The sequence below is a fragment of the Gorilla gorilla genome, chromosome 6 (assembly GCF_029281585.2).
Source record: "Gorilla gorilla gorilla isolate KB3781 chromosome 6, NHGRI_mGorGor1-v2.1_pri, whole genome shotgun sequence".
NCBI classification, from domain to species: domain Eukaryota; kingdom Metazoa; phylum Chordata; class Mammalia; order Primates; family Hominidae; genus Gorilla; species Gorilla gorilla.
Window position 1 is genome coordinate 50,836,942 of NC_073230.2, and position 12,891 is coordinate 50,849,832.

General features: G+C 40.1%; 1 protein-coding gene across 8 annotated transcripts in view; it reads right to left on the minus strand.

The window, feature by feature from the left end:
* Positions 1-12,891, minus strand: part of SUGCT (succinyl-CoA:glutarate-CoA transferase) — a 732,345-nt gene that overhangs the window by 530,839 nt on the left and 188,615 nt on the right. For all 8 annotated transcript variants that reach the window (XM_055347702.2, XM_055347701.2, XM_019030300.4 and 5 more), the window contains one exon: positions 9,620-9,715. In XM_055347702.2, the coding sequence (XP_055203677.1) occupies positions 9,620-9,715 (96 nt within the window). The remainder of the gene's footprint in view (positions 1-9,619; positions 9,716-12,891) is intronic.

A 12,891-nucleotide genomic window follows, 5' to 3' on the forward strand; every position in this document is an offset into this window, starting at 1 on the left:
ATTCACAAAAGCTATAATTATTAGTTCAACACACCAGTAACAGGAGCCACATTTTATTGAGGGCTTACTAGAGTCAGATGCTGCACAAAACACGTAGTACAATGATCTCTTTTAATTCTCCAGGCCTGTCTGACCCCAAAGCTCAAGTTCTCCCAACTTTCCCTGCTATATTGCCTTTGAGTCCCTTGAAATCAAGGGCCCAGTTCTTCCTCATTTGGAGGCTTTCAGGACTAAAACACTGCCTACCCCACAGGGGACTCAAGAAATTATGTTTTAATTGGTTTGTCAAGAGTCATTTGAAAGCAATGTACCGAAACCATGGTAGGGGGAAACCTACACTTGCCCTATAGCTCATAATTCAAAGATACTTCTGTAGCAAGGCCAGCTATTAGGTTTGGTACCCACTAGAATCATAATAAACTTGACATTTGTTAAAGAGATAATGGAAACAGATTAGAAGAATTCTAGAATCTGCCAAAAAAAAAAAGACACACATCCGTGATGCATCCAGCTTAGTTTGGATACAGTCAGAAAAGAAATTTGTTTTTGCTTTGTTGTTGTTGTTGTTTGTTTTGTTTTGTTTTGAGACGGAGTTTTGCTCGTCGCCCAGGCTGGAGGGCAATTGTACAATCTCAGCTCACTGCAACCACCACCTCCTGGTTTCAAGCGATTCTCCTGCCTCAGCCTCCTGAGTAGCTGGGATTACCGGCACGCACCACCACGCCCAGCTAATTTTTGTATTTTTTAGTAGAGACGGGGTTTCCCCAGGTTGGCCAGGCTGGTCACAAACATAAACAAGTTTTAAAACCTTAAATCCATGGTTCCTATTTATTCTAGAACATAACTGCTTAATGTCTCTAGGCTTCCCTTTCATCAAACTAAAAGAAGAATAAGCAAAAATTTTATAAATACATACATACATTTTTGTATGTATACATATATCTCCCAGCTACATAGTACATGTCCGTTGGTAACCATCATGATTATTGTTACTGTTATTACTAATACAACAATTATTTTAAACATGTGATAGAATCATATGCCTGTTTATACCTTCAAATTTTAGTGCCTTAGTGTGACTATGGTAAAATAAATAAATAGAAAGTCACACAAGAAGAGACAGATGTATATCATTTATATTTTGACTTTTTAAAAAAAAATCCTTAACATATGTTTAAGAAAAAAAAAGAAAAAGATTCCCAATGTTACCTAATCTGCCATGATTTAACAGCACTTTGACATTTTTCTAAGGAATGATAGCAAAGTACTGCATATCTTCAAACTTGGAATTTACTGCCTGTCTGAGTCTCTGCTTCTGCCAAATTAAATATACAGTATAATGTCCCCACCAGAAATAACATAGCACAGCTTCCTGCTCTACTCCTTGGTTGAATAAGCTCAAACTGGAACAAGGAAGATGTTATTTTATTTAATCATGTAAATAATTGTTTTCTTAAACCTCTTGAGTTAGAAGCTACTTCAGAAGAAAACTTTAGAAGAAATTACCATGTGAATTATCAGGCCATTTAAAGGAAAATTCCCATTGAAAGGCTCATGAAAGAGCATAAAAAAAGAATTCTCACTAATGAACTACTCAGAAAGTCAACTACCCTTAGCTATTGCATACCACCTGAACTCCTGGGGTCTCCCATTGGTCTGCAAAGCACAGACCACATCATAGAATAGACAATAGAGGGCTTCCATCCAGCAATCACCCAAAATTTTTTGGAAGAGTCCTGTATAGTAGCACATACAGAAATAGGATAGGATTTGAAAAAGACATTGCTTGGGAATCAAAGAAAGGTTGGTGGGCTTTTTAAGGTCAAAACTATGATCTGGCTGGGCGCGGTGGCTCATGCCTGTAATCCCAGCACTTTGGGAGGCCGAGGCAGTTGGATCACCTGAGGTCGGGAGTTCAAGACCAGTCTGGCAAACATGGTGAAACCCCATCTCTATTAAAAATACAAAAATTAGTCTGGCGTGGTGACGTACATCTGTAATCCCAGCTACTTGGGAGGCTGAGGCACAAGAATTGCTTGAACTTGGGAGGTGGAGGTTGAAGTGAGCCGAGATTGTGCCACTGCACTCCAACCTGGGCAACAGAGCAAGACTCTGTCTCAAAAAATAAATAAATATATATATATATATATATATATATATATATATATATATATATTTATTTATTTATATGATCATCTGCTTATCCTATGAAGTATAATACAGGTGATAGAGGACATAAAATGCAGATGCAATGCCCTTAGGCAAAATATGGAAAGGGACACTTCCTCTCTTGTGACAGGAAGGAATGCAGTGATCTATATATAGGTTCAAATGCAAGCGTTTGGGAGGTAAAGTAGAGAAAAGATAAGGTAGTTCTCTTTTGATTGCATTAATTTTAAGCGGAATAAGAGACAAAGTCTTTAAGGATGAGGAGAGATGGAAAGATCTTAGAGAAGAGAAGATGTGAGGTAGTCATCTCAGAGGGGGAGAAAATAAATTACCTAGGTAAAGGTGGCAGGATTTCTGGGTAAGCCTGAGGGGCCACTTGAGAGAGATGGCCATGGATTGGGAGGGAGATCATCAGCAAAGTAGCATATTTTCTTCTGGCCATATCCACCACTTGACTGCAGGCCAGGAATAGATGAACTATTAAGTCTATCCGCACTGGGATTTTGCCAGTTGAGTATAAAGGCAAAGCTGTAGTCATTGATAATAACAGTCTAAGGCCGCGAGCAATGGCTCACAGCTGTAATCTTAGCACTCTGGGAGGTGAAGGTGGGAAGATCACTTGAGTCCAGGAGTTCAAGACCAGCCTGGGCAAGATGATGAGACCCTGTCTCTAAAAAAGACTTTTTAAATAGCTGGGCATGGTGGTGTGTGCCTGTGGTCCCAGCTATTACTCGGGAGGCTGAGGTGGGAGGTTTGCTTGAGTTTGAGGCTACAATGTGCTATGATCACACCACTACTCCAGCCTGGACAACAGAGAGAGACTCTGTCTCTAAAAAAATAATGATAATAATGCATTTTAGATCTGGAAACTGAGTGCTACTACTAACAGCATCAACATCACCTTGAAACAGAATCTGCATCTTAACAAGACATCCAAATGATTCACATGCACTTTAAACTTTGAGAAACACCAAGTGAATGGGAGTGGGAGCCAAGTGAGAACAGAAAAGGATCACTGCAAGAGAGGAGAGGTTAAAGAAAGGAGAGGGTGGACTGTTGCAAGGGTCCTTTATGTGGATTTTACAGCCACCAAGACTGATGACAGGAGAAATGACTGGGTCAAAAGAAGAGAGATTAACAGAGCCATATGGGAAAATTGTCCAGGTGATAACAGATGGCCAAAAGGTTTGGAGTTCTGGTTGTAATTGAGGCAAATGGGTATAAGGAGTGATGGGACTCATTCTGGTAGTAGTTTATTTTATTTTATTTTATTTTATTTTATTTTATTTTATTTTATTTTATTTTATTTTATTTGAGACAGGGTCTCGCTCTGTCACTCAGACTAGAGTACAGTGGTGCAATCACAGCTCACTGTAGCCTCAACCTTCCAAGTCAGGTGGGAGGCTCAAGCAATCCTCCCACCTCAGCCTCCAGAGTAGCTGGGACCACAGGCTTGTGCCATCATGCCTAGTTTCTTCTTCTTTTTTATTTGAGAGACAGGTCTCACTATGTTGCCCAAGCTGGTCTCAAACTCCTGAGTTCAAACAATCCTCCCGCATCAGTAGTGCTGGGATTACAGGCGTGAGCCACCATGACTGGCTCTGGCAGTCTTTTTAAGGAAAGGTTACAGCCTTATTCTCAAGACTGGCCTCTTGGGCAATTTACCCTGTCATGAGGGCAACACTATAGCTGAAGGAGTTGTGGTTTTACCAGGAGCACAATAAACTGTGAGCTCCCTCAATTCCTGCTGCCAAAGGAATGAGCTGGGGGGACAGATGGTCTCATCAGAAACACAGTCTGGTGGGCTTCTATTAGATCCTCACATCAGCTTGCCCCTTGGGAAGGGATTCACTATATATCAAAACTAAATCATTAAGCACTTAGTATAGTGGTAGCTACCCAAAGATCTGTGGGCACAAAGACTGTGCCTGCACTAGAGAGCATAAAAACTCATAGAAGACTAGAGAAATTCATTGCTCTTGAAAAGGAGAAGAGAGACAAGGGACCTCTGAAGCCAGAAAGGAGAAGGGAGAGAGAGAGAGAGATAGAAGATGGGGAGATTCTTATGCTATTCAGGACAGTGAAACTCCCTGGTAACAATCAAAGGATATGGTTAGAAAGGTGAGGCCTCCTGTTGTAAGACTGGATACACTTCATCTATTAAAAAACACTGCTCTTAAAATGTAAGAACAGATGGTAAGGACATGGAGAAAAGAGAATGCTTATACCCTGTTGGTGTGAATGTAAATTAGTACAACTTCTATGGAGAACAGTATAGAGATTTCTCAAAGAACTAAAAAATACAACTACCATTCAATCCAGCAATCCCACTACTGGATACCTGCCCAAAGGAAAAAAAATCAAGATCTCAAAAAGATACTTGCATTCATATGTTTATCGCAGCACTATTCACAATAACAAAACCATGGAATAAACCTAAGTGCCTGTCAACAATGGACTGGATAAAGAAAATGTGGTATATCTATACCATGGAATACTACTCAGACATAAAACAAGAGTAAAATCATATCGTTTGCAGCAACATGGATGGAATTGGAGGCCATGATCTTAATGTAAAATAACTCAGAAACATCAAGTCAGGCTGGGCACGGCGGCTCTCGCCTGGAATCTCAGCACTTTGGGAGGCCAAGGTGGGTGGATCACCTGAGGTCAGGCATTCGAGACCAGCCCGGCCAACATGGTGAAACACCGTCTCTACTAAAAATACAAAAATTATCCAGGCATGGTGGCACAGGCCTATAGTCCCAGCTACTCGGGAGGCTGAGTCAGGACAATCACTTGTACTCGGTAGGCAGAGGTTGCAGTGAGCTGAGACAGCACCATTACACTCCAGCCTCGGCAACAGAGCAAGACTCTGTCAAAATAAAACAAAGCAAAACAAAAATGGCTGGGCACGGTGGCTCATGCCCATAATCCCAGCACTTCGGGAGGCCGAGGTGGGCAGATTACTTGAGGTCAGGAGTCTGAGACCAGCCTGGCCAGCATGGCAAAACCCTGTCTCTACTAAAAGTACAAAAAATTAGCCACGCGTGATGGCGTTTGCATGTAATCCCAGCTACTCAGGAGGCCGAGGTGGGAGAATCACTTGAACCAAGGAGGCAGAGGTTGCAGTGAGCCGAGATCGCACCACTACACTCCAGCCTGGGTGACAGAGTGAGACGCCACTTCAAAAAAAAAAAAGAGAAAGAAAGAAAGAAAGAAAAAAGAAAAGAAAAAGAAACAGCAAGTCAAATGCTGCATGTTCTCACTTATAAGTGGGAGCTAAATAACATGTACCCATGGACATAGAGAGTGGAATAATAGACACTGGAGACTCAAAAACATGGGAGGTGGAAGGGGAGTGAGGGAGGAGAAAGTACCTATTGGATATGACATACACTATTTGGGTGATGACTTCACTAAAAGCCCAGGCTTCACCACTACATAATATTTGCATGTAACAAACCTGCACTTGTATGCTCTAAAATCTAATTTTAAAATGGGTAAATGAAAACTCCATTTTTTTCCCACTATATTCAGTATCACCTGTCCTTGTGAGTGTATTTGTGAATGGATCTTCTATGATATTGGAGACAGTAGAGGTCAGTGTGGGTCAAAAACAAAGGAGGACATGGAAATGAAGGTTCCTAGAAGGTTGAAGAAATTTGGGCAAGAGTTTTAGATAGATGCAGGCTATGAAATTAAAAGAATTACCATGTTGGCCATGTATGTAAAGGGCAGTGGCCCCACTGACAACTATGTTACATAATAAAATATATTCTTTTTGAAGACCAGCTATCTGCTTTCTCTGCACCCTCCTCTCCCATCTCTAAAAGCCTACTGTCTTTAAGTATAATTGTTTAAGGGCTGGGAAACATATCTATGAATTAAAAATATTACAGGCTCACGCCTGTAATCCCAGCACTTTGGGAGGCCGAGGCAGCCAGATCACTTGAGGTCAGGCATTCGAGACCATCCTGGCCGACATGGAGAAACCCCATCTCTACTAAAAATACAAAAACTAGCCAGGCGTTTTTGCTTATGCCTGTAATCCCAGCTACTCAGGAGGCTGAGGCAGGAGCATAGCTTGAACCTGGGAGGTGGAGGTTGCAGTAAGCCAAGATCGCGCCACTGCACTCCAGCCTGGGTGACAGAGCGAGACTCTATCTCAAAAAAAAAAAAAAATTAACAAATATTATGTAATTATTAATCCCTTAGGCTAAGTGCGTCTCTGTGGCAGGGTCCACTAGAAATGGGAACAAAAGAAGCAGTGAAATCTAAAACTTTTTTTAAAAATCTGAAACCTGCCAGACACTGTGGCTCATATCTGTAGTCTCCGCTACTCGGTATCCCAGCTACTAGGAACACTTGAGCCCAGCAGGTCGAGGCTGCAGTAAGCTATGATCACACCACTGCACTCCAGCCTGGACAACAAACTGAGAACCAGTCTCATAAATAATAAATAAATACATAAATATCTGAATCCTCAGAAAAGCATCCACCAACATGTTCATCAAGTAGCAAAATTATGTCAGCTCTGTCTACGTTTGTCTAACTTACTTAATCTTAAAAAGCTGGTAGCCAAAGAATAGGGAAGAAAAGGGCATGAGTGGATAATAAATCTGAGAAGTTAAGAACTGCATGCTTATAAAATAACACACAAAACAAGAATCACTACTTTTCTGAAATTTACATGCCATGCATTTGAGGTATACAATCTTTCAGATAGGGTTCAACAAGAATGGAGGAGAGTGAGCTAGGCACCTCAAGTAACTCCTGTTATCATCAGAGTCTTCCATTATAGACAGCCCAAAACTCAGACAACTCAACTTAGATGCAAAGTTTTCTGTAATTATTACAGAAAACTGAATTATAATTATCCTGGCATTCACCCACAAAAATATTCCCCCAATCTATTTTTAAAATTGAAAACAGACCGGGGTCTCTAAGCATATCTAGGACCCATCTTGGTATGCTAGTTTCATTTCAGCTAAATTTGCATTTATTCCTTAATCACAGTGCTGAACTAGTTCTTGGGAAGAGGAAACAAAGTAATTCTGGGCTCTTGAGGAAATAACCTGGTAGATTTCTTATTTCTTACAGATAATAAAGCTGCAATCAACTAAAATCAAATAAGTATACTATCCATTTTATGTGAATGGCACAATTCAACAGGAAAAGTACATTTCTATCATTGAAGAACAGACAAACACAGACACAGATACACACACAGAGAGAAAGAGAAAAAAAATCCCATGTCTTTTACTTTCCAAAATAAAAGCCAAGATTCTGAATTTCTTTTCACCACATAGTGAAATAATTGAGGGCATACCCAGGGTGCCAGAACTCTAGGTGCACATGCCCAGAAGGAATAGCTGAGGTCTATATAAAGCTTTTTAAAATGACATTCCATCTTTTAAATGAGCAAAAAATAAACTATAAACTTTATGCTTGAACGCAGTGAACACCTACCTATGTGATGGGATTTGGAATTACACTAGAGAATCTTCCAACTCAGGAATGCTTTCTTCACGTACATAAAAGGCTGAAGGCCAGGCCAGGCATGGTGGCTCATGCCTGTAATCCCAGTACTTTGGGAGGACGAGGCAGGCGGATCACTTGAGGTCAGGAGGTCGAGGCCAGTCTGGCCAACATGGTGAAACTCTGTCTCTACTAAAAATACAAAAATTAGCCAGGCATGGTGGCACATGCCAGTAGTCCCAGCTACTCAGGAGGCTGAGGCAGAAGAATCGCTTGAACCTGGGAGGTGGAGGTTGCAGGGAGCTGAGATCGTGCCACTGCACACCCACGTAGGCAACAGAGCAAGACTCTGTCTCTAAATAAATAAATAAATAAATAAATAAAGACTGAAAGCCAGACTTCCATTATTTGAGATGATTTCCCATAGATTCCAACATTGTTCTCTGTTAAAACACCCTTGAGAAAGACCTCCATTATCAATGATGAGTATAAATTTAGTTGATCAGACCCTTGACCTAGGAGCAAGTTTGATGGAGACCCTTGATAGGGGTAGAGTTGATGAAGGGAACTGAAATCACCTTTTCTTATCAAAGGTAGCAGAATCTGAAAGAATACTCAACAAGGAGGCAGGGCACCACAGTTGGAGTTCATCTGCCCAATCTAGGTATCAGATTTCTTATCTGAAAAACAAAAAGACTAAATCTGATGATCTCTAACCAATTCAACAATGTAATGACTTCTGTAAAATGAAGCAGGTCTAGTTAGAAGTATAGGGTCAGTCACAAAGGGCTAGGAAGTGGAGAAGCAAAATGTCATTAATGGTGGTCATAAAACGAACGGTGCAGACAAAGGGGAAGAACTGGAGAAAACACCTCCACAACTGTAATTACACCTAAAGATCAACTCAATGTGTTGAAAAGCAGTGCTACGGTGAAATCACAGTAATGCCTCAGGTAAAGGGCTATGAATATAAACAGAGAGGGAAGAATCCCAGGTTCATATTGGGTCAGTGCTTTCCTCAAATTCTGATTTTAAAAAATGGAAAAGAAACTAATTTTGCCCAAGGAAATAATGTCTTAAAGCTAAAAGGATGATTAGCAGGGTTGATGAATTTCCTGACAAATGAAAAATGCTGACTTTTTTGTTTTCTCCCAAGAGCACTAACATTGAAATGACTCCAGTAAAATTCACTCATTCATTCCACAGATATGTATATAGTACCTAACATGTGCTTCCATTGATTGTGAGAAGATATACAATGATGAAAAAGTCACCTCTACTCTTAAGAGTTTGCAATAGAGTACAGAAGATATGCAGATACATTAATAAATACAACAACATACAGTGCAACTGGACCAAGCAAAGGTTAGAGATTGGAAGAAGAGCTAGGTTTTGTTTTAAATTTTATTTTTGAAAGATCACAGTTACTTCACATATTCATTTACACTAGCCAAAGTCAAGAATTTCTAAGGACAAGTTTAGACACTTAATAAAGAACAGCAGCTCCTGAGCCATCTGCTTTGTTCCAAAAATGAAGAACCATCACACGCAAATTTTCATTTTACTTCAATCCTGTGAGAATATTATTGTCAGATGGGGTAGGTAACATTTGTTTTATAACCGACATGGTTAACAAATCATGCTTTATAAAATGGCTACAGACAGTGCCTCTTTTAGGTGGAAAAAAAAAAAAAGAAAACCATCATATGAGCCCAAAAGGCACTTACTTTCAGCGAGTTCCTTTGATCTGTTTAAGGGTCTTGTTACTAATCTCTTTCTCATGAAGAAATACGCAAAACAGAACTTAAAGTGAACAACAGAACCTTGTTATAGCCAGACACAGATACATTACAAAAAAAAAAAAAAAAACAGCTGAAGGATTTGTGTATAAAAAGAAATCATTTTCCAAAAACACATCATATAAAACTGCAAATTACAACAGCCCAACCCTAGACTGCTGTAGTCTTACCTGGTAAGGAACGATACTGCCATGAGCTGTACCCCAACGTTTTGCTTCCTTTTGACCAATAAGATAATTTGCAGCTATGTGAGACAAACACGCCACCTACCAGGAAAAAAAGTAAATAAATAAAATAGAACAGCTAGTTTATCTATACTCATAAAGAGAATGTTATATTATGAAAGTAATTTCACTTCATCTCATTGTAGAAGAAAAAAACCTGTCCATCAAATTAGAAAATATACAGGCATTGTACTTTTATCACACAAATGAAGAATGGTATTACACTATTGCATGAGACTAAGTAATAGTCAATTGAGAAATATAAATACACAAACGTTCAACCCCTAAAAAGATTATCTGAAAGCAGAGGTTGACCAAGCACATGGAACCGTGGTCCGGCCTTTATCCTCAAACCCATGGCAATATACATCAGCAACTCGTGCATTTTTTTCCCCTCTGCATGTATCTCCTTTTATTTTGCACCAAGATAACACAAAGAGAGCCTGTGTCATCACTGAGTAGATGAACCAAAGCCAGGAACCACATTCCTCTAAATTTCTGATGACACAGAAAAGTAATAAAAATAAACCTCCATTTTATTTAAGTCAGTTTAGCCAGGTTTTCTGTTACTTTCTGCCCAAAGCATTCTGACAGAAAAGATCAAGATTATTTGAGTTTTTAAAATTAATTAGTGGATCATCCTCATTTAAAGAAACATTACTGTACTTCTCTCAATCTGTTCCTAGCCCCATGTGCTCACTGTCATACTCAATTCAATTTTTGAGAACTGCAGATCTATTAAAGGGGTCATCCAAAACCTTAGAGTCAATTTCTGACTACTGTAGTATTTCATGGACAGATCTTGACAAATCTACAATAGTTCAACTCAATATGACGATAATATGAAGATAATGAATTGATTGTTGGTGATCTGCCACAAGGATCTTATGTTCCAATGAATATTTATGGCTCCACCACCACAAAACTATGGAAAGGAGGTGATCAAATGATTTTCCATGGATTCCAGAAAAGAATAAAAAGTGGTTCAGGCCACATGACATAATCATGATATAGCATCGGCTTGCTTTTCCCTTTCTAGATCGTCAGATGCGATTGGAAAACCTACCAAGCCAGTCATTAAAACATACCCCAAATTGAGATTGGCTCCTGGAACAACTCAAGGCATGATTTTTCAGGCCTTTTCTTGCCCCCTACCTAGCACAGCAGCTGTGCTTCCTACAAGAAATATCAATAGGACTCAGCTTGGATGAATCACCTTGCTGCTGCAGCCATTCTCCTTTACTTTATTCTTGGGATTTAAACTCACTTTTATGTTCATTTACCGCTCTGTCAAAATTGGAACTGCCTGTGGCAGCTGGTTTGGCTGTACAGCCCAGGTGGCAAAACTAATAAACTTTGAGTCATCCACTTCTAGACTTCCATCTGGTCTTGGGCATTTGAACCATGGAGCATTCCAGGGCTGCCTGGGGCCGCCTAGTGCTAATCACCATTTCACAGATCACTTCTGTGTCTTTCAAAATGGAAAATCAAATCAACATTTTGTAGCAAAAATGCCCTGGATAGGAAGTCCAGACATGGATGGTTGAAACCTGGATGGTTTCTAATCTCTGTTGACCTCTAAATAGTTCCATGACTGTGGGTATGTAATTTACCTTCTTTGATCTTCTGATACATTCTCTATAAAGTCTTGGGCATTTCAGCTAAACCAAAGGTTTTCAAATTTTTTTAAAAAAAGCAGAACCCTCGTATTCAACCAAATAATACATGAAACCCTAATATACAAATATGTAAGCAGATAATATTTCAAGTGCTCTGGATGAAGCAGAAGCAGTCCTGCAACACCACCCAGGCAGCATGAACACAAAACACAATTTGCAAAATAACAAGTAATCTTCAATGTGCTTACAAGGCAAATGTGGTGGTATACACTTCAGGCTCTATTATTCCTCTTAACAATCTGGCAGATAAAAAGACACGAGGGGCCGGGAGCAGTGGCTCACACCTGTAATCCCAGCACTTTGGGAGGCCGAGGCAGGTGGATCACCTAAGGATGGGAGTTCGAGACCAGCCTGACCAACATGGAGAAACTCCATCTCTACTAAAAATACAAAATTAGCCAGGCATGGTGGCACATGCCTGTAATCCCAGCTACTTGGGAGGCTGAGGCGGGAGAATCGCTTGAACCCAGGAGGCAGAGGGTGCAGTGAGCTGAGATCGCGCCACTGCACTCCAGCCTGGGCAACGAGAGCGAAACTCTGTCTTAAAAAAAAAAAAAAAAAAAAAAAAAAAAGACACAAGGGATGCAATAGGAGTTATTTCCCTTGACACCCCTTCCTGAAATTGGAGACATTTTCTGACTTCTCAGGTCTCTTTTCAGATCTAGCTATGTTGTTATTCTTTTTATTTATTTTTTCATTCAAATAAATCATGGCGAATGTCACTCTCTAAGGGGCTCTGTTGCTACTGAAGGCCAAGAATTCAAATTAGTAAAGGTTATTCTGTGCAAGTAGTCAATCACAAAAGGCTTGTTATTTCTACTTCTCTAATTTCAAAGTCAATAGACCAACATCATCAAGGGCTACATGAGGTGGTGAGGTGGCTGGATGATCACAGGCCAACTTATAAATCCTAAATTGATCTAAGATAGTTGCCAGGGATAGGGAAGAACTGGATTCCTGGCTGGATATCAGCTTGGCTGCCTCATTCCTTACTCACTATCTTATTCTTTCTTTTCAATTTTTGACTTCTGTGTTTCTGACCCTGCCCCATTTAGAATGAGTTTGAATGAAGAATCAGAATTCATCTCTCAAACTGTTTGCAAGTAGAATACTATACACATTTCCTCCTCCATACAGTGGTAGTTAATGAAAACAAAAAGCATTTCAGAATTAGCAGGCTCACATTGGGCAGAAGGATTAAATAAAATTTTAAGCCAATTGCCATGAAAAAACAAAGTGTGGGCCGGGCGCAGTGGCTCATGCCTGTAATCCTAGCAGTTTGGGAGGCTGAGGCAGGTGGATCGCTTGAGCCCAGGAGTTCGAGACCCACCTGGGCAACATAGCAAAACCTTGTCTCTACTAAAAATACAAAACAAAACAAAAAAAAAACAGATGGGGGGATCACCTGAGCCTGGGGAGGTCAAGGCTGCAGTGAGCGGTGATCACGCCACGGCACTCCAGCCTCAGCAACAGAGTCTCAAAAAAAACAAAAACAAAAAACAAACAAAAAAAAACCCAAAGTGTGATTTGTCAGTAACA